The sequence below is a fragment of the Vespula pensylvanica genome, chromosome 17 (assembly GCF_014466175.1).
Source record: "Vespula pensylvanica isolate Volc-1 chromosome 17, ASM1446617v1, whole genome shotgun sequence".
NCBI classification, from domain to species: domain Eukaryota; kingdom Metazoa; phylum Arthropoda; class Insecta; order Hymenoptera; family Vespidae; genus Vespula; species Vespula pensylvanica.
In genome coordinates, this window is record NC_057701.1 from 1570531 (window position 1) to 1594432 (window position 23902).

Below are 23902 nucleotides of genomic sequence, written 5' to 3' on the forward strand. Positions count from 1 at the left end.
GCGGCGCGACAGTAGTATACTGCCGGTTAGAGTCAGACATGCGCTCTTAAAGAGGGTAGCGCAGGTAGGAGAGAGAGAGAGAGAAAGAGAGAGAGAGAGAGAGAGAGAGAGAGAGAGAGAGAGAGCAGTAAAAGAGCTCGAGGGTGAAAGCCACGCTTCAGTTTGTCGCGTGTCCCTTCGACTGCGAGCACGCATTCAGAACTTTACTCGTGAACGCGCCAAAAGTGTGTAGGTGAATAATAAACGAAGACAAATAAAAAATGGACTAAAAATTTAAAGAAGAGAGAAGACATTAAATAAATAAACGAAACCGCGCAAACGGGAAAAAAAGGAAGAGGAAGAGAGGAAGATGCGGAGGCAATAGTGAAATCAAAATTCTAATCGATCAAGTTTAGTTTTTATTTTTTGCGAAAGAGTTTTTGTTGGAAAGGAAAAAACGGAGATATATGATACCTTAGGAATGATTGAAGAGAATATGTGAAATTCGAATTTTTATTCGGTAGAGTTTAATTCGATGTATGTAATTAGAAATTTTAAAAGGTGAGAGGTAGAGATAAAGAGAGAAGGAGAGAGAGAGAGAGAGAGAGAGAGAGGGAAAGAGTTATAGACGGAACAAAAGAAAATACAAACAATAAAAAGAAGAAGGAAATATGTTAGAGAAGAGAATTCGTATAAAGTTTATTTTTATTTGACGAAGAAACCTTAGTAACAAAAATATGAAATAAAAGCAAACGAAAAGATCGAAGAAAGAAAAACGAAGAAGTACGAACGAACGAATGTTGCAAACGATAACAAAAGAGAAGAAGAAAAAAAGAAAAAATTAAAAAAAAAAGAAAATAATTAAATAATTAAAAATAAGATGGAAATATCGTGAGGCCGCGTACTTCTCATCCGCTTTATTATAACTTGTCAAACTGAAACTGAAGCGATTAAAGAAAAATAAAAGAGAAAAGCAAAAAAAACGAAGGAACGAAACAGAAAAATAAAAAAAGAGAGAGAGAGAGAGAAATGGAGAGAGAAAGAATATGTTAACAAAAATGCAAAGATCGACGAAGACGAGATTAGAAAGTGATAAATCGAAAAGATCGATGAGTTCAATGCGTTTCTTTTCGATCACTCGACGATGAAAGAAAAAGAAAAAGAAGAGGAAAAGAGAAGAAAAGAGAAAGAAGTGAGAGAAGAACTCGTTAAATCGTACAATTTATTTCTCACGACGCAACTGTGTGTGTGAGAGAGCAAGAGAGAGGAGGAGAGAGAGAGAGAGAGAGAGAGAGAGAGAGAGAGAGAGAGAGAAAGAAAGATTTACTACTAACGCGTGGAAAAGACGTAATAAATAATTTCCAATGGACTTCACAACGGCCTTCGTTTTGTCCTTTTTATCCTGCTTACGTATCCAACGAAATCCTAATCACTGGAGAACGTAGCGACGGAAAAAAAAATCCTCTTTCTAATCGTGCCTAAATAAACTCAAATACACGCAGTGTTGGATATTACTCTCTCTCTCTTTTCTTTTCTTTTTCATTTGATTATTGTTATTATTATTATCGTTATTATATTTATTATAATTATTATAATTATAATTATAATCATTATTATTATTATCATTACTGATATTAATTATTATTAATATCATTTATACATTTGATTTTTCGAACGTTCTATAATTTACGAACGATCCACGATGATTTATAATGTGATATATACGTTCGATCGAGCAGGACATTAATAACAACGAACGTTTTTTGATTTTTAAAAAGAAAAATTATTTTTCTATCTATCTATCTATCTCTCTTTCTCTTTATTTAGTTTTTATCTATCTATCTATCTATCTATCTATCTATCTATCTATCTATCTATCTCTATCTATTTAACTCCTACTATCTCTCTTTTTCGATGGTGAAAGAATACGAACGTTAGTAATGATAAATCTCTCTTTTCTTTTTTCCTTTCTTTCCTTCGTTTTATTTCTCTTTTTTCCCTTTTTTTTACTATCGGTTAAACTAAACCGAGATTTGATAGTTAACCCGTGAAATAATAATATGGATCGAAAAGTTTCGTCGCTTCTCGACGATTAATTTTCTTATCGATCGATATAACGATAAGATCCAATAATATCGATAAGATCTCGTTGCTTCGCTTTTTCTTTTCCTTTCTTCGATAAAGAAGATAAAATTATATAGAAAGAAAAAAGAAAAATGACAAATATAAATACATTTGCATACGAATCGATTGGAATAAATTAGAACGAACCTTTTGATCGTAATTCTCGGTTTGTTCATTTATTTGTTTCTTTATTTGTTACTTCTCTTTTAAAGAGACATTTCCTTTCTCTTTCTTTTCTTTTCATTTTCTTCTTCTTCGTCTTCTTCGTCTTCTTCCTTTTCCTTCTTTTTTCTCTTCTTCTTGCGGAGATGACGTGGATAATGTTCGTTATGTCACACGACGATCGGAGAAGAACTAGTCCGTAAGAAGATCAGATAATGACGGAGTCTCCAACACCATCGACGAGCAAATGCCACGACGATAAATCCGATAAAACCGAGAAGGCGGTTTTTCTGGTAAATCGATTTTCAAATGTCCTTTTGCGCGTTTTGTATTTCCCGATAATTCGATTCCTGATTTCTATTTCTTTTTCTTTCTCTCTTTCTCTCTTTCTGTAATTTCTAAAATAGATATTCCACTTGAAAAAAAGAGAGAGAAAGAGAGAGAGAGAGAGAGAGAGAGAGAGAGAGGAAAAGAGAGAAAGAGAAAGCTCAAAATTAATAAGAGAGATAGTACGAGATAATATCATATTTAAAATATTCACTATTATCACGATAATAATTTTATTTTCGAATTTAATGTATTAAAATATTATTTTTAATCGATACAATTAATATATGAATGTCTTTAAAATTCATTTGATCATATGTCCAATTTCTTTCTCTTTCTCTCTTTCTTTCTCTTTTTCTTTTCTTCTCCCTCTCTTTGATTTCTGGAATAGATATTTCAATTGAGAGAGAGAGAGAGAGAGAGAGAGAGAGAGAGAGAGAGAGAGAGAGAGAGAGAGAGAGAGAGAGAACACAAAATTAATAGATAATAAGCGAAATAATTCGATTTGTTATTATGCTTCTGATTTATAACCGAGAATAATTACTAGGAAATGCGATACAAAATTATAATCTTGATCTTGTTTAATAAAATTATCGATATGTTTTTATGCAATCGATAAAATTAATACGTGAATGTCATTAATATTCATTAAAACAACATGTTCAAACTCTTATTACTTATAATAATGTAATTATTGTAATCGAGAATGAATAATCGCTACGAAATATCATAAAGAATTAATCTTGATCCTAACCTTATCTAATAATAAAATATAGTAATTAACATATTAGAGAGAAAAAGAGAGTGAGAGCGAGAGAGAGAGCGAGAGAGAGAGAAAGAGAGAGAGAGAGAGAGAGAGAGATATGAATCAAATAGTAATACATAATTTTTCTTTTCTTTTTTAAATGTATTATATATCGTAATATGAATTTTTTTAATTATTTATAACAATTAATTTCATCTCAGAAAAACTTGTTGAAAGAATATTTATCGTATTATAGAGATAAAAATTGAGATTAAAATCAATAGAGTAATGTTAATATTATATACATATATACATATATATATATATATATATATATATATATATATATATATATATATAAAGGATCCTTCATAACTCGTGTACTTTTATTTCTGCTGTTGCAGCAAATTCAGGATATAAACTGTCAAGTAGCACAATTTCGAGATCTCCTTATAAACGTCGGCCAACCACGTGACTGTCCAGAATTACGCGAGAAAATTCGAAAATTGCGAAGAAGTTGCGTCGAAGCTTGCAAGGGAACTTCTCAACTTGTCCTGCCTCAAGTACGAAGGTATTTCGATTTTAATATTCTTCGTTTTATTTATTTTGTTCGTCGAATCGTGTTTTATGCGACGGAACATATACATCGTGTAATATATATATATATATATATATATATATATATATATATATACATATATATATATATATATATACATAACGCATATATACAGAATAGGAGCCCGAAAGTTCCCAAGTTATTTTAAAAATAAGTCAAAAGTTTCGAAAGAGTAATCTGAATTTTTTAAATCATCTGCATGTAATAAGAAATTGAATCTTTTCTCTTTCTTTTTCTTTAAAATCATATTTTATTTTTTTCCCTTTGATTCTTTCATTATTTTTAATAATGTTAATAATATATATAATCTTCATACTTCATAATTTTAATAATATTTTTTTTTTTATTTCTTATGATTACATTTAATTATAATTTATATATAATTATATATACATACTTTTGGTGATTCTTTGGCTGAATTAATTACGAATTATCATGATATTTCATATCTCTAAGATTAAAAGAAAACTATTTCTCGTGGAATCGGATTTCAGTTTGCTTTAGATTAATGAGATTTCAATTAACTTGGTAAATAGATGGGAAAATGTAAGTGCTCTATCTCTTTTTTTCCTTCTTTCTTTCTTTTTCTTTCTTTTTTTTTTTTTTTTATTATTAGCCTATTCGTTAATTTCTCTTTACATCCCAACCCGAAGATATAATTCGACGATTTAAATGAAAGATTTCTCGATAAAGATAAGAAACAATTCGAATCGATTCTCTACTCTTCTTCCTCTCCTTTCTTTTCTTTTATTTTTCCTTTCCTTTTCATTTATCTTTATCTCTATCTCTTTCTGTTTCGAGCTATTGTGTTCTAAAAAGAAAGAGAGGGAGAAGGAGAGATAGAGAGAGAGAGAGAAAATTTACGAAGGTACGCACATCGATAAGTTTCTCGGATAAATTATTGCTATAGTAGCTTTCAAACAAAGAAACACGCGATTCGATAGTTTCGACATACGATAACACGAGAAATATATATTTGTTGAATTGTTCATTTAATTATAATACTCCATGCCAAACGTTTTAAGGAATAAATAAAAGTACGTTATTTAATTAGTTTAAGAATTCGTAAGAAATATTTATTCTTCGATCTATCCAAAAAAATTTGTTGCTTCGAGAATCGTTTCTTTTTCCTTTTCTTTTTTTTGTTGTTGTTGTTTTTTTTTTTCTTTTTTTTTAATGGAATTAGACGTTTTTTATTACATTATTCGATGCAGTTTAATCTTTTTTATGGAAAAGTATTAATTGATGTGTATCGAAAAATTATTGGTTTGGGAGATATTTTTCAATGTATTCCAATGTAATTATTTCTAAGTATTAAGTAAGATTAAATGTAAGTACATGAACAATAAGTAGTAGTAGTAAGAGATCGATGATTTTCATATTTATAATGATGTAATCTCAATATGAAAGAAAAATCGTATAAATTTCCGATCTTTCAATTTCGTACATCTCGAAGTATTAATAAATTTTTTTTATCTTAATTTTTAAATAAACAAAACAAAATTTATGTCGTTTCAATTAAAATTTTTTTAATATTTTCATCACATCATTTATTACGAAAGAGAAGGAAAAAATTCCATAAAAAAAAAAAAAAATTAACAAAATCGATTTTATTATAACAATATTATTGCAATATTTAAATAAATAAAGAATAAAAAATGCTTGAAAACGGTATTTGTTTCAAGTCTGTACGACTTTTCGTTCCGAAGATATCGTTTTCGAAAGTTTTTCATTCATAATTCCTGTAGTCAGCTGTTCGTAGTAACAATAGTAGTAGTAGTAGTAGGCCATCGTAAATTCTCGGAATTTATATAGGTCAGTGTGTCACTGGGTCAATTTGAATGAAATTATATAGGTTAGTGGGTCAGCGTAAAAATCTTATCTTTGCATGCGAATATCTTCGGAACTAAAAGTCGTAGAGACTTGAATCAAATATCATTTTAAAGAGCAACATTTTCTCTATTTTTTAAAGCGTTAATAATTAATTAACAATTTGTTATAAACAAATTCTTATAAACAAATAAAGTCATCTTATCTTTGGCAAAGTAAAAGAACTCGCTTAAAAAATTATACAAACTAATAAATAAATTAACAAACGAATGGATTTTTTTAACGAACAATTATTTTTTTTTTGTTTATTGTTAACAATTACGCCGCGCATTTATATAGGAATATCTTCGGAACTAGAAGTCGTAGAAATGCGAATCAAACGTCATTTTGAAGGGTAGAATTTTTTCTATTTGTTTATTCGCACATTGTTAATAATTAATTAACAATTTGTTATAAACAATTTGTTATAAACAATTTGTTATAAACAAATTCGTTATAAACAAAGATAATAAAATCAGATTAAATTTATTAGAAATTAGTAAAGTGAAAATGTGATAAATTCCAAATTTGCGATAATTCGTTATAAATAATTGCAATATTATATAAATAGGAAATGACAAATTTTTCAATTTTATACTTATATCAGCATCATATTTTTATCACTGTTAATTATCGTAGAATATCTAAAAAAAAAAAAAAAAAAAAGAGAAAAAAGGAAGAAAGACAGAGAGAAAAAAGAAGATAGAAGGGAAGAAGCAAACAAATTAGAAAAAATGCTATCTTATCCTATTTTACAACATTTACATACTTAAATACATAGCCGCGCGCAGAGCCATTTAAATAATTTAATGAAAGAAATGGGTGTTTTTAGTTTCACCTGCATAAATCGATTTTAACGAGATACGGGATCTAGACAATAGGGATTCATGATAAAGATAAAAGAAAGTATCTTAAAAATACGAGAACCTTTTACCATTACTGTCAATGTTTCCTTCGTTCGTCGCGTCGCCCTTTGAAAAATTTCCTTCCGGAGGTTTGCACGACCTAATGAAAATCTTAATTTTTCATGGCCTCCTTTTTCTCAGACCCTCAGTTTTTTTTTTTTTTTCTTTTCTTTCTATCTCATTGTCAGTACTTCATCTTCTTTTTCCTCTTTTTCTTCCTCTTCTTTCTCTTCTTCTTTTTCTTCTTCTTCTTCCTCTTCATGGTATAACAAAAGGACACGTTTATGCTCCGTTTTCTTTTTCTCTTTTCCAGACAATGAGATATGTTAATCTGTGTTTTAGATTAACTCTTCTCTTTTCTTATTTCTTTCTTATAAAATAAAATATGTATTAGTACGAGCGTAGTATAGATATTGTTATATTAGTACAAGTATAGTAAAAGTATAGATAAAATTAGAAAACAAAAAAAAATAAAGGAAGAATTATCAGCATTGTTACGTACAATTTTGAAACGAAAAGATTGTTTTAATTAAACGACATTCGAAATTGACGTTCCTTTTAATTTCGTTCTTTTTCTTTTTGCAAATACGAAATTTGTATCAGAAGTATGTGTTTAAAAAAGAGAAAAAAGAACAACGTGCAATGTTATTAAAATGTAATATGTAGGTACTGACTTTTGAGACATATATATATATATATATATATATATATATATATATATATATATATATATACATAGTGATATTGTACAGTTGATGAGAATACGAGTATATTCAATCGAATAATCGGGGCATCGTGCCTGAAGTAACAATAGCTATGACGTATTACACGTTGAGTTAGTCTAATTGGATAGTCGTAGACTTTACGGATTCTCTTTGTGTTTTACGTCCATCACAAATACGATTACTATGTTACTCGATTTGTTTTTCCACTTAACTGCGAAAACAACAAAAAGTGTTACGACAACAAGTAAGACAATAATAAAAAAGAAAAGAAAGAAAGAGAGAAAAGAAAGCGAAAAAGAGAGAGAGAGAGACAAAGGAGAAAAATAAAATGGACAAACTTCGTTCCATTTTCTAACAAAACGAAAAACTAATGATCGTCTGGAGTTTTCAAATATATATATATATATATATATATATATATATATATATATACACACACACACACATACTATATATAATATTATATAGATATAGTATACTAAAAGACGGGATGGTCTTTCTCGTTTTTAATTAATCACAATGAAAATGTTTTTCAACCGTTCGTAAATGACCAAGAGTCAAAAAAAAAAAGAAAATAAATGGAAGAAATGTGTACGGCCTTGTAAAAAGTATTTATTTGTACTATCATTAATGTACGAGGATATATTGTTATACGTCTACGATTTAATTTATAGATATTGTTTGAAAAATATTTTTATTTTGATCCCCTTTATTGATATTTCTTTGCTTTCAATCGATTCTATTTGTTTCAAACGTTTTCAATTTATTAGTCTATAAAATACACACACATATGTATGTATGTATGTGTGTATATATATATATATATATATATATATATATTCCGAGAAACAATATCAATCATAATCTTTTTTGCTGTTATTTTGCAATAGTTAAAATTTCGTTGGATAGTTAAAGATATATAAAAACATATTATATATATGTTTTTTAATTAGATCATCCGTATAGTATATATAAAAATATATTTTTATGAATAGTAGAATATGTATAGAAAAATTTTATAAAAAAAAAATTCACTCTAATTCATGTTTTTTTATTTTAGACTCTGAAAGTAGTATAAATTTACGATCACTCATAAAAAAAAAAAATTTATATCATCTTGAAAGCTGTGAATAATTAAAGATTTATAGTACGAATTCCAGTCGGGTCCAGTAGTACATCTGGAAATATGTCATCTGCAGTAGCGTCAACTGTCATATGCAATAACAGTCGTAACCATTTGTATGCAGAGTTGACGATCATGTTATTGTGTGTAAATAACATTTTATAGATAGTAACAAATTATATCGCGTTGTGTAACGCTTGTGAAAGAAGAGATTTTCTAAAATAGATCTTTAATTAAGTTATGAACAATAACAGATAGATTATTGCGTAACAAAATTGCCATTACGATCCGTTGATAATTATTCTTATTTTTATTTCTTTAATTATCAATTAAATTCATCGTAGATAATAATTTCAATGTAACATTTTATTGTAACAAAATATTATGTTGATATATATTCTTCTTTCTTTCCTCAGAGTTTCGCAAGATCGATTATATAATGTTTTACAAGTTACAGGAACGATAATTTTATAAAACTTACAATAATAATTTATATTTCATATTATATATATTACATACGCCTGGAGATAGACATCACTTTATACTTCGTCGATAATTACGGTTGCGTGCATCCCTATCGGTAACAAAGATATATTCTTTTTTAAGTCCCTGAAAGTAGGCTACCACGTATTACCTGCGTGTAGAGCGTTGTTGCCTATTGTGAAAAAAAACTTGGAAAAACTTTTACTTTTTTTACATCGATTGATAACGTTAGAAATTGTAATCGTCCACGCATTACAAGATACACTGTCGCTATTAAAAAATAATTAGTATTGACAAATGGACACATATAGATCTTATAGATACATATCTAAAAACTAAATCGTAAAAAAATCATTTATTTGATAAATTGATAAATATAAATCAAGTTTTTGTAAGAACTCTCTTTCTTTTTCATTTTTAATATAAATTTCGGCCAACAAAGATACGTAGATGTGTATATATATATATATATATATATATATATATATATATATATATGTATATCAAACTAGAAGGTCCTATTTCTCTGTAGAACGGGAACATATGAAATATATTCACGTAGGGAATCCCGAAGGACGAGGGGGGGAAAGAGAAGGATACACATTTCTCGAAAGGACCAAAAATTGTTTCGCACCGGCTGGAGACCTGAACGTTCGATCGAATGTCCTCGATTACGAGCGATTTGCCGTAGAATTTATTCATGAATATAGCCTATTGGTATGCGTGCGTACCTCTTCGTATGTATGCATATGTATCTATGTATGTGTATGTATATATATATATATATATATATATGCATATATATGTGTATATATATATATGTGTATATATATGTATATAGGTTTGTGTATGGCCCCATGGCTCACGTCAATTTCAGTAGTTCGTCCATAGACGAGACTGTCCGACATGGCTGATCGATCTTCGATCATTTTCACTTTATGTTTCACATAATTGAATTTTCTTTCACTAACCAAACAATATTTTCGTCACTTTATTTCTTAAGTTTGTTATTATATAATAATTATTATTATTATATTTCTAATTGGACATTGTGTGTATGTATTTGATTCTTCAATTATTAGTAATGTTAATAATAATTAATATGAAAATTATATATATATTATATATATATATATATATTACAGTATTATTAATTTATGGGTATAAATTATCATAGATTAGTATTATGTGTATTATTATATTACTAATACTATTATTAATTGATTACTAATATTATGAATTATTATTATTATTATTATTATTATTATTATTATTATTATTATTATTATTATAAAAATTAGCATTGAAAACATAGATTCAATTTAGGATTCATAATACTAATTTCTATGTAAGTTGTAACGAAAGATATGTGATAATTATAGTTTTTACAGCAGTAAAAACAATATAATGGTGAATAATATTATTATTGCTGTTTAATGTGAGCTTTTATTCGACTATAAAACTAAACACGCGAGCCAATGCGGAGTTATGCAAATAATATGCAAAGATTGCTTTTATTTGTACATTTTTTCGAGATTAACAACCGGCCATGACGACTTCTATCCGTTATACGTTAATGTATATAACATTCAAGGGTTGCATAGTGCAGAGAGGCATTAGAAAAAAGCTCGAAACTATCTAGATTACTATTGTTCAACGACTACTTTAATTTTCTTTTCTCTACGTGTATAATTATACGATTTCACGATTTAGTGTAAGTAAAATTTATGATTTTTCGCGTGACAAAGTATGACCGTTTCGTTCATATATCGCGGCCTATTTTTAAATGAAAGATTAACATTAGAGATATGATACGTACTTTATTTCAGTAGTCGATAAATATTTTAAATGTCTATTAAAAATTTCTTGCTATGACGATCGGAAATTCTTTCAGATTTTCAAATTATTTTGACGAAATATCAATATCTCTCATATTATATTAGAAATATTTTTTCTATTCGTTTCAACAGAGATATTATATTATTCGTTCGAATAAATAATTACTAAATAAAAAAAAAATATATATATATAAACGTTTGTAAATATTAAATTATATACATACGTGAACGAGATATCAAAATAATTATGCAGGAAAATGTACATACATAAAAACAAACATACATACAATAAACATACACACATATATATGTATGTATGTATGTATGTATGTATGTATGTATATATATGCTAAATTTGCTCTCAAAATTTGTCTCTACGTATTTCAAATAACTCGAGATAAGTTACACGTTAATTTTCAGTATCGACGAACTCAGCAGAGAATTCTAGCATACCTACTTGTCATTTTTCTTTGTCGAATTTTGTATTACATTGGAGAGAGAGAGAGAGAAATATTTCGAACGACAGCTTAAGTAAAGATATATATATATATATAATGATAAATTTGCTCAAATATTCGTTTACGTAATTTGCAATAACTTCAGACAAGTTACAAATTAATGTTTTACTACTCGGTTGCGTTTCGGTCGTTGAAATTCGTTGAAGCACACTTACTACTATTTGCCAATTATTTTTCTTTTTCTTTCTTTCTTTTTTTTTTTTTTTTGTTTCTTCTCGTCCTATTCTGAACATCAGGATACGACGGTTTAGTTATTTTCACTTCTGTCGCGAGTATAGGAAAACCCTGACTCGGTTTTAAAGTAACTCCATCCATAACCCACAGATCTGGGAAACATTAAATGTCTATGAATTTGAAATAGGATAATACTCGGAAAGTTTTATTTTATTACATATTACGATCGTACAAATTTTCGCATTTCTTTAGGATAACGTAATACATCGATATAATATACAGAGTAGTGTGCCAAAGTTTTCGAAGCGAAAAGAAGCGATTTTGAAGATCAATTGCTTCTTTTCGAGACTCGTTACTTGCAAATCGATAATATTTCAAGCCAGGGATATAGTTTTTTTTTTGCGATATAAAAAAAAGAAAAAGAAAATGAAAAAGAAAAGAAATAAAGAACAACAAGATTGGCCGAAATTTCTTTAGGTCTTGAGAAAGAGTGATTGATTTTCATGATAATCTAAGAACTTTTGGCTCATCTAGGAACTTTTGACCCATCTAAAAACTTTTTTGGCTTATTCTGTCACACTCTTCCATGACCTTATCTCTCTTATAGCCCGTATATGTACCGATATAGACGAGTTGTACTGGAGCATTTAAATATCCATGCGTACATACACATCTGTGCTCCTTGCAATGTGTACTTCGTGAAAGAACGTTTACGATATTATATAATCTGGAAACAGAGAGAGAGAGAGAGAGAGAGAGAGAGAGAGAGTCATCGGGGTCGTTTAGGCAAACGGAAGAAAATTTGAGTTTGCACGGAGTTAACTTCACGGTTCGTAACTTTCGACGTTGTTGGTTCGACTCTGGTAACTCGTTTAAACGCATACGGCACTCTGAACGTTCGCATAAACGCGAGAAAACCGAGAAAATTTCAACTTGGACCAATGAGAGTATGTGTGTGATTTTCTGAATATAAATACGTGCTTGTATATATTACTTAAACGTGTCAACGATTATGTGAACATTCGTTTGTTTGAATATAATAAGAATTTTATTATCGTTGATCTTTCAACGATAAAAATTTAGAAAAACGTTTTGTGCATTTAAATCGTTTTAATGATCATTGATATATATATATATATATATATATATCGATTTAAAGGCCACTACTTGTAGTTTTTATATCGTCGATTGGTTAAAAATCGTTTTATGCAAAGAAAGAAAAAAAGGAAAGAAGGAAAACTAAAAGAAGGGATATAAATATGTATAAACTATGAACATTAAAATGCATATACGTGCGTGAAAATGTGTGCACATGTTTAAAAATGCATATGTAAAAAATGTATCTATATATACGTATGTGTATATATGTAATATATGTATACATGCGTAATAATATGTATATATACGTATGTGTGTATATGAAAATAATGTATATGTATATATATATATATATATATATATGTACAACACACACACATATATACATGTACTATCTATCTTCTTCTTTACTTTTTTGCTCGTCATCGAAGCAGATCGAAGAGAAGTCCTTCATTTTTTTAACGGTGTCGAGTAGACTCTCCGCTACACTTGAAAGTAAGAATCGATCTATGTACGTCCTATTTCGACGTAATCGATTATTCCTCGGACTATATAGTTACATAAGAGGGATGATTGCGCGTAGAGGAGTCACGAGGTGAACGCGTAACTTGCGCGAACCGTGAAAGACGACATAAAAGGACATGAATAATGGAATGGAGAGCGCGTGGAGTTTAACTGTTAAGTATAAAATAGTACTCAACCTTGACCGGTTGAATTAAAGTTCGGAGTCTTTACGATAAGGAACGTGAGGAAAAGAGAAAAAGGAAAAAAAAAAAGAAAACAGAAAGTCGACTGTGGAGAAGAAATATAAAAACTTTATAAGGAAAGGGAAGAGAGAAGTAAAGAAAAGGAAAAAAATAGAAAAAAATGGATAAAGAATATGAAAGTGGATTATGAAAAATTGAAGGAGTTGAAAAAGGTCGAGGGAAATTGTTTAAAAAAAAAATATGTATGTATGTACATATGTATATATCGGATTGGCCGATAAGTATAATGTTCAAATTTTTTATATATTTATTTTTATTATTTATATATATATATATATATATATATATATATTTATATTTATATTTTGATAAATAACGCTAACATATATATATATATATATTTTTTTTTATTATAGAAACGTTTATTATTTTATATAACGTTAAGTGATAGAAAATAAGTACGGTGGAATACGAATTGCATCTTTATTTTTTATTTAATCACGTAAGAGAATATTAAGAAGCAAAAAAAAGAAAAGTTCCTAAATGATCATAAAAATGAATTGGTCTTTTTGAAGACGATTTAGCCTGTCCTCTTTTCTTTCTCTTCTTTTTTCTTTCTTATCGTAAAACCAAAGACCTAGTTTATAAAAACTATGATCTTAATATGCGAGCCTAAAAAGTTTCGAAAAAATATAATTGTTTTCTTTCCTTCCTTTTCTTTTTTGTTTAAATTGAATCAAAAAGAATCTCCGGACTTTTTCACTCTCTATAAAATCCCCCTTTCAAACCATAAAATCTTTTTTTCTTTCATCTCTCTTCTCATTTAAAGACGTCTCTCTCTCTCTCTCTCTCTCTCTCTCTCTCTGTCTCTCTCTCTCTCTCTCTTTCTCTCTCTTTCTCTCTTTCTTTTTTAACGAATTCTTTGCGAATCCTCGAAGAGGATTTTGATGTTTCCCACTTGGGAAAAGAACTTTCTTCTTCAATGTCTCTCTTATAAAAGAATATGTAAAAAAAAAGAAAAGAGAAAAGAGAAAAAAGAAAAAAGAAGAGAAGAAGTATGTATTAAGGAATCGTATTGACCATGAAGAATGAGGCAAAAGAAAGAGAAGAAGAAGGGAGAAAGGAAAAAAAAAGAAAAAAAGGAAAATCCTTAACGAGTACGGATTTCTTCTATTTCCTATGGTGTGAGAGAAAGATAAAAAAGAGAGAAAGAGAAAGAGAGAGAGAGAGAGAGAGAGAGAGAGAGAGAGAGAGAGAAGGTTTCTCTCCCAACCTTCGTACCCTTTGACCTCCAACCCCTTTTTGGAGCTCGATATCGCGTGAAACCGGAAAAAGGAAAGACGAAGAAGAAAGCTTTGGAGGGAAGAAGACGTCGACGTAAAAGTTTTTTTATTTCTCTTTTTTTTTCTTTCTTTTCTTCTCTTCTCTTTTTTTTTTTTTTTCTTTTTGTTAGTCTCCCTCTCCGTACTTTCTCCTAAACACGTTCGGTCGAAAAGAGCGAGACTACTTCCCTTGCAAGTTTTTTTTTTTATTCTCTAGAAATCTCTCTCTCTCTCTCTCTCTCACACACACTTTTTCTCTCTATTTCTCTCTCCTTCTCTCTTTGTGTGCGAATGTGTATACGATACAGACGGTTTTCGTGCTCGTATCTCGTTAATTTCTCGTCGTTGAAAACGTTTTGATCGTTTTCACCGGAGAGATAGCGAAAAGGAGTCTGCATTTCTTTTTCTTTTCCTTCTGTTTTCATTTTAATAGATCTCTTAAGTCGTCATAGATCTCGTTTCTTTTTCTCTCGTAAGAAATAAAATGGTTTACCGTCGGGGTATCTTTTTCTAACATCTGAACATCTCTATACGTGGAATTATATATATATATATATGTATGCGTAGAAATCGTATCTTTTGATAAATGTATATACGGTGAGAGTTTCAGAAAGTATATTTTATGTATTGAAATGAATTTCGCAAACGGCAGAAATTAATCTCCAAGATTAATAATTAACCTTTATTTTAATTATTATATCTTTGTGATCGATATTATAAGAAAATAAATAAAAGATAATCAAGAAGTATATAAGAAAATAAAAAAAGATAAAGAGTTTTACATCCGACCGATATTATCATTTTTCTTATTAACAACATATATCTACAGAGACAATAAATTTTCTATTCCGTCAAAGAAACGTAAAAAAACAAAGAAAGGAAAAAAATAGTTAGAAATAGAGAAAATGTTTCATAAAAAAATATATCTTATGATATATGTAGCTTCCGTTCCCAGAGTCATTAATCTCGTCGGAGAATTTTTAAGAATTCAAATTTTTTTCCTAACTAGAATTATAATAATCATCGTAAATAGGGGTGGGATAGAAAAAGAAGGGAAAAGAAGAAGATAAAGGAGAAAAATGGGAGCAGTCAGTAACAAATAAGCGAGCGAGCGAGCTAGCAAAATCAAATGGGCTTTGAAAGTTCCATACGAGTGTATGGAAGCGTAAACAGTCTTGTTTTCATATTAAAATTAATTGAATTCCACTGCTTCATCTTTCTCTCTCACTCTCCCTCCCTCTTTGTCTTTCTTTCTCTCTCTCTCTCTCTCTCTCTCTCTCTCTCTCTCTCTCTCTCTCTCTCTCTCTTTCTCTTTCTCTCTCTTTCTTTTTCTCTCATACATACACGACATACACAGTAGTTTTAAACGAAACCTACGTTGATTTAACAAAAAACAAAAAAAATGGAAAGAGAGAGAGGGAGAAAAAAAATTATGCCCATAAGAGCAAAAAAATGAGGAGATGGAGATTGTGGGATGCGCCTCGAATCACTATGATCATGATAAATTTTGCTTTTATGGAAAGGAGAAAAAAATAAAAGAATGAAAAACAAAGAAAGGAAGCAAGACAAACTTTTGATTTGAACAAACGAATATTTGAATGCTCGAGAAAAAATATCAAGAGAGAGAGAGAGAGAGAGAGAGAGAGAATTTTTGTTTTAAATCTAATTTTATGTTCAATCTCGAAAATGAAGAGAAAGAATGAAAGAGACAGAGAAATGGAAAACTTTTATCTTAACGATCTTGCTCGTAGCTTATCGTTAGCGTGAGAGAAACGTTTAGGTAGAAACTATAATCGACTTCTTCGTTCACGCAATACTTAGAAAAGTATTATAAATCGTTAGACATCAAGGAACAAGGAAACTGTTATTAATAGTATTTATTTATTTATTTATTGTTATTATTATTATTATTATTATTATTATTATTATTATTATTATTATTATTATTATTATTATCATAATTTTTCAATGATATCAATATGATATTTTAATATAAACGAAAATAAATTATTATTAAATCGTAATCAATGATAGGAAATAAAAGAGAAAGAAATAATACGAAAATAAAAAGAATACAGAAAAACTTTGAAATCAAAGAGCGTTTAACTTCGATCGTATATCTCGATATTTTCTTTTTTAGTTTAGGAAAATATAGATCTGGAATCAAAAGAACGAGAAGAAAAGATGATACGCGAGAAAAATAGAAAGAAAGAAAGAAGGAAAAAAGAGAAAAAGAGAAAGTCAACTGTAATTAGCTGAAACGTCAAGTTCTTAATTATTGCTCGAACGCTGGCAATTACGTTTTTCAAGTAATTAGCCGTCTAAACTCGATATCGAACCGAAGAAACCGTTTCTAAGAAATATGGCGACATATTGCCGATCAAGACAATATAGTTGCCTATTTTTCTTCTTCTCTTCCTTTGATTTAAATAGAAAAAAAAAAAGAAAGAAACAATGAAAAAATAGGAAGAGAAAAGAAGAACTACTTTATTTCCCTTCAATTTTATTTATTTACTTCTAATAATTTATTTCTTTTTTTATTAATTCATCTTCCTTCATAATTCATTCATTTATTTCTTATCAATATTTCTTATACTTGATTAATATTTCTTTTTTTATTTTCAGATTGTAAAACCACGAGCTTAGGAACTTTCGTGCCACTCTGTATAATTGAATGAATTTATTTCCGTCGAAAAGATTATATTTTTTCTTTTAAAAAGAATTTTTTCTTCTTTTCTTTTTTCTATTGCATTCGTACGTATCACATAGAGATATAGACAAATAAATATTTGGGATTTGATTAATAATAAACTGTAACAAAGTATACATAAGGGCATTATATTCTCCCTTAACGTATTAAACGATAACATTGTTAACAATCTAAACGATTCAAAGGTTTATCCAGCATATATTGATTTAAATTCGTAATTTCTAGTGCGATGGATGTCGGAATACCAGCGGATAGTCCAAATTTGGTTTTATTATTCTTCGTAACGCAATTATTCCTTCGTGAATTGTCGAAGAGTAAAAATCTCATACGAATCGTACCGATGGATATGTCCGGATATTTTGGTAAGTGTTATAACACATAAAGAAAATATTTTTTAACAATAATTTTCACATTCTTTTTCAACGCTCTCGATCGATCGTGTCGATAGAAAAAATTGTAGGAAAGAAGAATTCTACGATTATTAACGATGAAAAAAGTTTCTGATTCTTTTTTCTTCTTCTTTTTTTTTTTTTTTTTTTTTTAAGAATCAGTTATTTTTTTTTTTTTTGCTCTTTGACAATTAATTTCGATTGTTCGTTAATTAACGTTTATTATATTTAAATTTATATTTTTTAGTCGAACAATTTGCACAGATTAGATTTTATTTATTGAACGATACGATAAGATAAGATCGATGAAAGAAAATGTGAATTGATTTAACCTGTTATGAGAGACGATCATAATAATTTGAGAGGAAACACATCAGTTAGGTATGACATCAACGAACGCAATGTCACTTTGGTTGACTCAATCAGGTGTTATCGAGTTGCAAAGCGCAAAGGTAAACTCAAGCTTTAACAGATGGTAGAGACAGTACAGCTCCTTTGATCTAAACAGTCTCACTCACTCAGGGGCTAATTTACTCTATAGATATATAGTACTTCAAATCAACACGCTACGAAATCGTCGTCTTGTAATATAAATATGATATGATTTATATATTATAATTATAAAATATATACATATATATATATATATATATTTCGTTTTATAAGATTCATTTTATTCTTTTTAATTTTCATAATATATAATTATAAATATTATATATATATATATATCTCTTTCTTTTACCTGTTTCATAAAACTTTATATTTTATTTTATATTCTAATTTTTTGAGATATATAATATGTCAATTTTTTAATTATTTTATATAGACATGTTTTTATATATGCATAGGTATATGGATATATACGTTCGAATTTATTATATAATAATAATAAAGATAATAATTTTTCTGACGAATCTGAAAAATATCTACGATAAAGAAATTTTTGTTACTTGTTTTAAGACAGACTCTCTCTCTCTCTCTCTCTCTCTCTCTCTCTCTTTCTCAACTTCATTATCGAAATTCTAGGCACGAGTTGCACGTAATTCGATCGTTTCCCAATTATTTACAGTCGATAGTACCTTATCTCGCGAACGTAAATAAAGAGAAAGATAGAGAGATAGAGATAAAGAGAAGAGAGAGAGAGAGAGAGAGAGAGAGAGAGAGAGAGAGAGAAAGAGAGAAAGTTCCTCCGATAGAAGTAGCATAGAAAATTCGATTGTCTCTGGTAAATCCTATAGAACAAGGAAAACTTAAAGTATTACTATCGAACGATTTTAATTTGATACGTGATTATCAATTTAATCGAAGCACAAACATCTTTATTTAAAACAGAATTAAACGTGTTCTTTATAAAGATTCTAATTTATTTTTCTTCTACGATATATACTCCATAGTAAGAACGAGTAAACAATATTTATATTGCAATCAGAGACATTGTATTTTTTATTATATGTATATATTTATATTATTAATGCGAGTAAATGTAAATGAAAGGAGAAAAGAAAATCGCAAAAAATAAAGAAGAAGAAAAATATATGGCGTCTTTTATCGTCGATAAAAAAAATCGTACGATCTTTCAGATTCTTCAGAAATACTTGCTTCAATTTATTAGTGGTAAAGTTTGATAAGATTTAGAACGTGAAAAAGAAAAAAAAAACAAGATAAGAAATAAAAACGAAAGGTCTCTGGAAAAGAAGAAAGAATAAAAGAAAAGAACGGTCGAAAAAATAAAAGGATAAAAATCGAAAGGACAATATTTTCATTTTTCGATAATATTTCAGAGAGCAGAGCGGGACCATCGAATATAGGCAACGTTATCTCTCAGATCCTGTTATGCAAGCAGATCACGCCCGACTTCAACGAGGAGGAATTGTGCAGCATCAAAAAGGATTCCGAAGAGATAGGTGCACTGATCGCTGAGTTACAGGAATTCATGCCCCAATCTGAGGCTGATACAGGTATGCCAATCGTTATATCTCTACTACAGAGATTGCAGACTCTCGATCACTTAATAATACCATCGTTGCAACCCTAATCAGTTTGATTTTGTAGTAAGGATCTTATGATCGAATATGGGACACACGTTCCTTCTATTACTCTTTCTCTTTCTCTTTTTCTTTCTCTCTCTCTCTCTCTCTCTCTCTCTATTTGTATATATATATTTATTTCTCGTTAAATAATTCTCTATCAATCAGTAATATAACAATGCTATCTAATCAATAATTATATTGAAATTAATTAAACGATAAATTAAAGTTTTCAATGGAAAGGTTATTATGATAAATTATAATGAACTATCTAATAAATAATTATGTGAAAGTTATTAAATAATGAAATAAAGAAATTTAATGACAAACGATATAATTCACGTTTTTACTTATAGTTTATTTCTTTTTTCTTCCTCTCCTTCTTATTTCATTATTCTCATTGTTGTCGTTTATTTTGCAGAAAAATGTGTGGCCCTACAGGAAGCTGGAAATCGCGTAAGTCGTAACAATGGCGGACGAAAAGTGAATCGATGGAATGCCAGCAACAGATCGCGACAATCCTCCTACTGTCGCGGTGGCTTCAAGTTTCTCTGTTGTACCACCAGAACGAATTACATTTGAGATTTGCAGGATGGGTTGTAGCAGTAAAGGGCTTCCACCTGAAGAACTATCAAAGAAAAAGAAGAAGAAGAAGATGTAGAAGCAATCAACTCTCGTCCAACTTGATTTCATTTTCTTTTTTTTTTTTTCCTTTTTTTCTGTTCCTTTTTATCCTTCATTCACTCTTCGAGTGCATTTCTTACTTCATATTCTTTATTTATTTATTTATTTATTTATTTAAAAAGTAAAATCTTGAAATCTTAGATCCGTTTAAATAGCTCTTAGTAAACTTTTATTAAAACTCTTGTTTTACTTTTCTTTATCTTTAGTTTGCGCAAAAAAGCTTTGTATCATTGAAATAATTTCACATCTATCGTATCTTTTTTATATATTCAATGAATTTGTTATGTTTTTATTTGACTTTTTCTTCTTAACCATATGTATGATTAACTATATATAAGGACAATTGATCGTTTAATTATTAATGAATTTTTAATAATGTTAGTTAATGTACGTCATATGTAAGTACATATTTGAAAATTCGCGCGACTATAATCTTGGTTCGTATTATCAAGCGACCGACTAATGAAAAGAGATCTCGATTTAATCCCTAAAATAGAGAAAATACGCTGCACTGAATTTCCCTGATTTGTATCGAAAACGATACTTATTTTTCTAATATTTCGACAAATTTATTTTCTTTCTTTTTTATCTGTATATAAAGGCAATTGATTTTTTAAATATTAATCAATTATATATAAGTACATATTTAAAAATTTGCGCGATCGCCATCTTGATTTATATTGTCAAGAGACCGACCAATGAGAAACGATTTCGATCTAACTCCTACAATACAAAAAATACGCCGCACGAATTTCCCTGATTTGGATCTAAATCGATTTTACTTTTCTAATCTTTCAATGAATTTATTATCTTATTTCTATCAGTTTCTTTCTCATTTATATATATAAAAACAGTTGATATTTTAAATATTAATGAATTTTAAATAATGTATGTTATATATAAGTACGTGCTTGAAAATTCGCGCGATCGCCATCTTGGTTTGTATTATCGAGCGACCGACCAATGAGAAACGATCTCGATCTAACCCCTAAAATAGAGAAAATACGCCGCATTCGCGTTTCCTAATTTGATCGGTACGGTTAATAAGTTGGTTAATTAGAAAACGAGAGAATGGCCTTCGATCAAAGAATATAAAAGATAAAACAAAGAAAAAGCGAGATCTCCCGTTAAAAATAATCTCTGGATTTAAGTGTCCAAAAAGAAGAAGCAAATAATAAAACAAAACAATGTAAGAAGAAAAAGAAGAATTGTTAGCAGTATCGTGAAATTGCCAAGTGAAGAATAGAATCTCTCTTAATTTATGCGAGTATATTAATCGATAATTATTATCAACCGAGATATTATAACAAACGCGTTCTATACTGTATAATTACTATCGCATGGTAAATATTTCATGAAAAAAAAAAAAAAAGAAAGAAAAGTGTTAGTGAAATACTGTGGAATATTACGACAAAAAGAAATATATCGAACATAGCGTATCACGTTCGAAAAAAGATCGGGATAATAACGACGAAGAAGAAATAATTATAGAGAGAAGAAAAAAAGAATAACAATTCCCCTCCCCTCCAAAAAAAGAATTAACAAGTAAGTGGACCAATCGTCGATTTATTTATTCCGATATATATATAATAACTATATATATATATATACATATAAATATATATATATGTATATATATGGTTATAATACATACAGCTTACTAATAATACAAAGGGAGAGAAAAAGAAATTAATTAAAAATGACGTATATATCTAAATAGGTACTACTTAAATACAGGTTAGTACAGAAAAAAATGGCCGTATCACGTGATCCTCGTATCGATATTTTAATATCGAACGAGCTTCTCGATCTCGTTTAATCGTGACTAAACTCCGAGGTATATAGTGATATATTTATTATTTAAAAAAAAGTAAATAAATAAATAAATAAATAATATATATTTATCGTATGATGAAAGAACACGTAGAAAAGTATTAGACAGACAGAGACAGAAACAGAGACAGAGAGAGAGAGAGAGAGAGAGAGAGAGAGAGAGAGAGAGAGAGAGAGAGAGAGAGAGAGAGAAGAAAAGAAAATACATATAAGAAAAAAAAAAAAAAGAAAATTTTTTTCCAGTTTATTCTATATCGAAAAGATGAGAAAAATCGAGTCGTTTAGCCGTATTTCTTTTTTTATTTCTTTCCTTTTTTCTCTCACCTCTTCGACATGAGTGTATTTTATTCGTCAGTTTTCCTGTTACTAACAACTTCGAATATTCTATAATTGCATATTACGACTATGAATCGATCGTATTTAATCGGATTAACTCTTGAACGGAAATAAAAATAATTGTAATCTTCATATAAAGTGTACCTGATGATGCAGCACCTCGATAATCACTGAAATAACAATTTTCTCAATCTATATATCTGTACCTGCATACATACATATAAATATATATAAATAAATATATATATATATATGTGTATGTATGTGTATATATCGATTTCGTTACGTACACAAAAAACATATACACATATATACAAACAGATACATGCGTACATACATAGATGCCTGTAATTAATGTTGGATTATATAATAGATAGTCGTGTACAGTGCTTCGAAAAAAAAAAAAATAAATAAAAAATATCAATGAACTTCACTTTTTCGTTAGACGTCGTTTATCGAATGTGTATTGTTAATGATACAAACAGGACTTAAAGAAAAAAAAAAAAAAAAAAAAGAAAAAGAAAAGAAAACAAAAAAAAAAGAAGAAAAGAAAACAAAAAGGAAAAAAAAATGGAATAAACAGGAACACGCACGTGATATAGGATTAACTACACATATCAATTAACAATGAATGAATTATACTATTTAAAAAGTTTGATCATTTTATTTCTCTATATTACTACGATGTAATTAATCTATAATTCACTTATTAAAATGTAGTTATACTATATATTATATCTCTTAAAGATCGGACGTGTTACCGTTTGATTAAACGATGTAAAGGAAATAATAAAGCAGGTCAACTGCCGACAGAAAAATAAATTAAAATGATCGAATATTGTACAGTACCACCGTACGTTGAATGAATTTAATTTAATAATATTACTGCACAATAATAAAAGGAAAAAAAGAGAACAGAAAATATTCATCCGTTTTAAAAAGTTATCGTTCGAATGATCTTATGTTGTATAACATATGAGAGAGCAATTAAATAAAATTGTACGAAATGTAACATACGTTGTGGAATAATAAAATCAATTTGTCAGAATATAAATAAGTGAGAGATGCATTAAATATTAGTTATTAAAAAGATAAAAAAATAAAACGAGTACGATATATATATATATACATATTTATATTATAAAAAATATGATATATATATATATATACATATATATCTATAAAAAAAAGATCGATTAAAAAAA

The 23902-nt window shown here is 28.5% G+C and overlaps 1 protein-coding gene across 4 annotated transcripts; it reads left to right on the forward strand.

Annotated features, from left to right (window-relative positions):
- Positions 1-738: 738 nt before the first annotated feature.
- Positions 739-22389, forward strand: LOC122635147. 4 transcript variants are annotated; one of them, XM_043825006.1, is made up of 6 exons: positions 739-1171; positions 2410-2558; positions 3742-3908; positions 17654-17790; positions 19599-19775; positions 20266-22389. In XM_043825006.1, the coding sequence occupies exons 2-6, from the start codon at positions 2481-2483 to the stop codon at positions 20424-20426; spliced, it is 720 nt and encodes a 239-aa protein (XP_043680941.1). In that variant the 5' UTR covers positions 739-1171; positions 2410-2480; the 3' UTR covers positions 20427-22389. The 4 variants fall into 4 exon arrangements, with proteins under 4 accessions (XP_043680941.1, XP_043680943.1, XP_043680942.1 ...); XM_043825007.1 differs by having other exon boundaries at positions 1153-1171; positions 2456-2558; XM_043825008.1 differs by lacking the exon at positions 2410-2558.
- The last annotated feature ends 1513 nt before the right edge of the window (positions 22390-23902 follow it).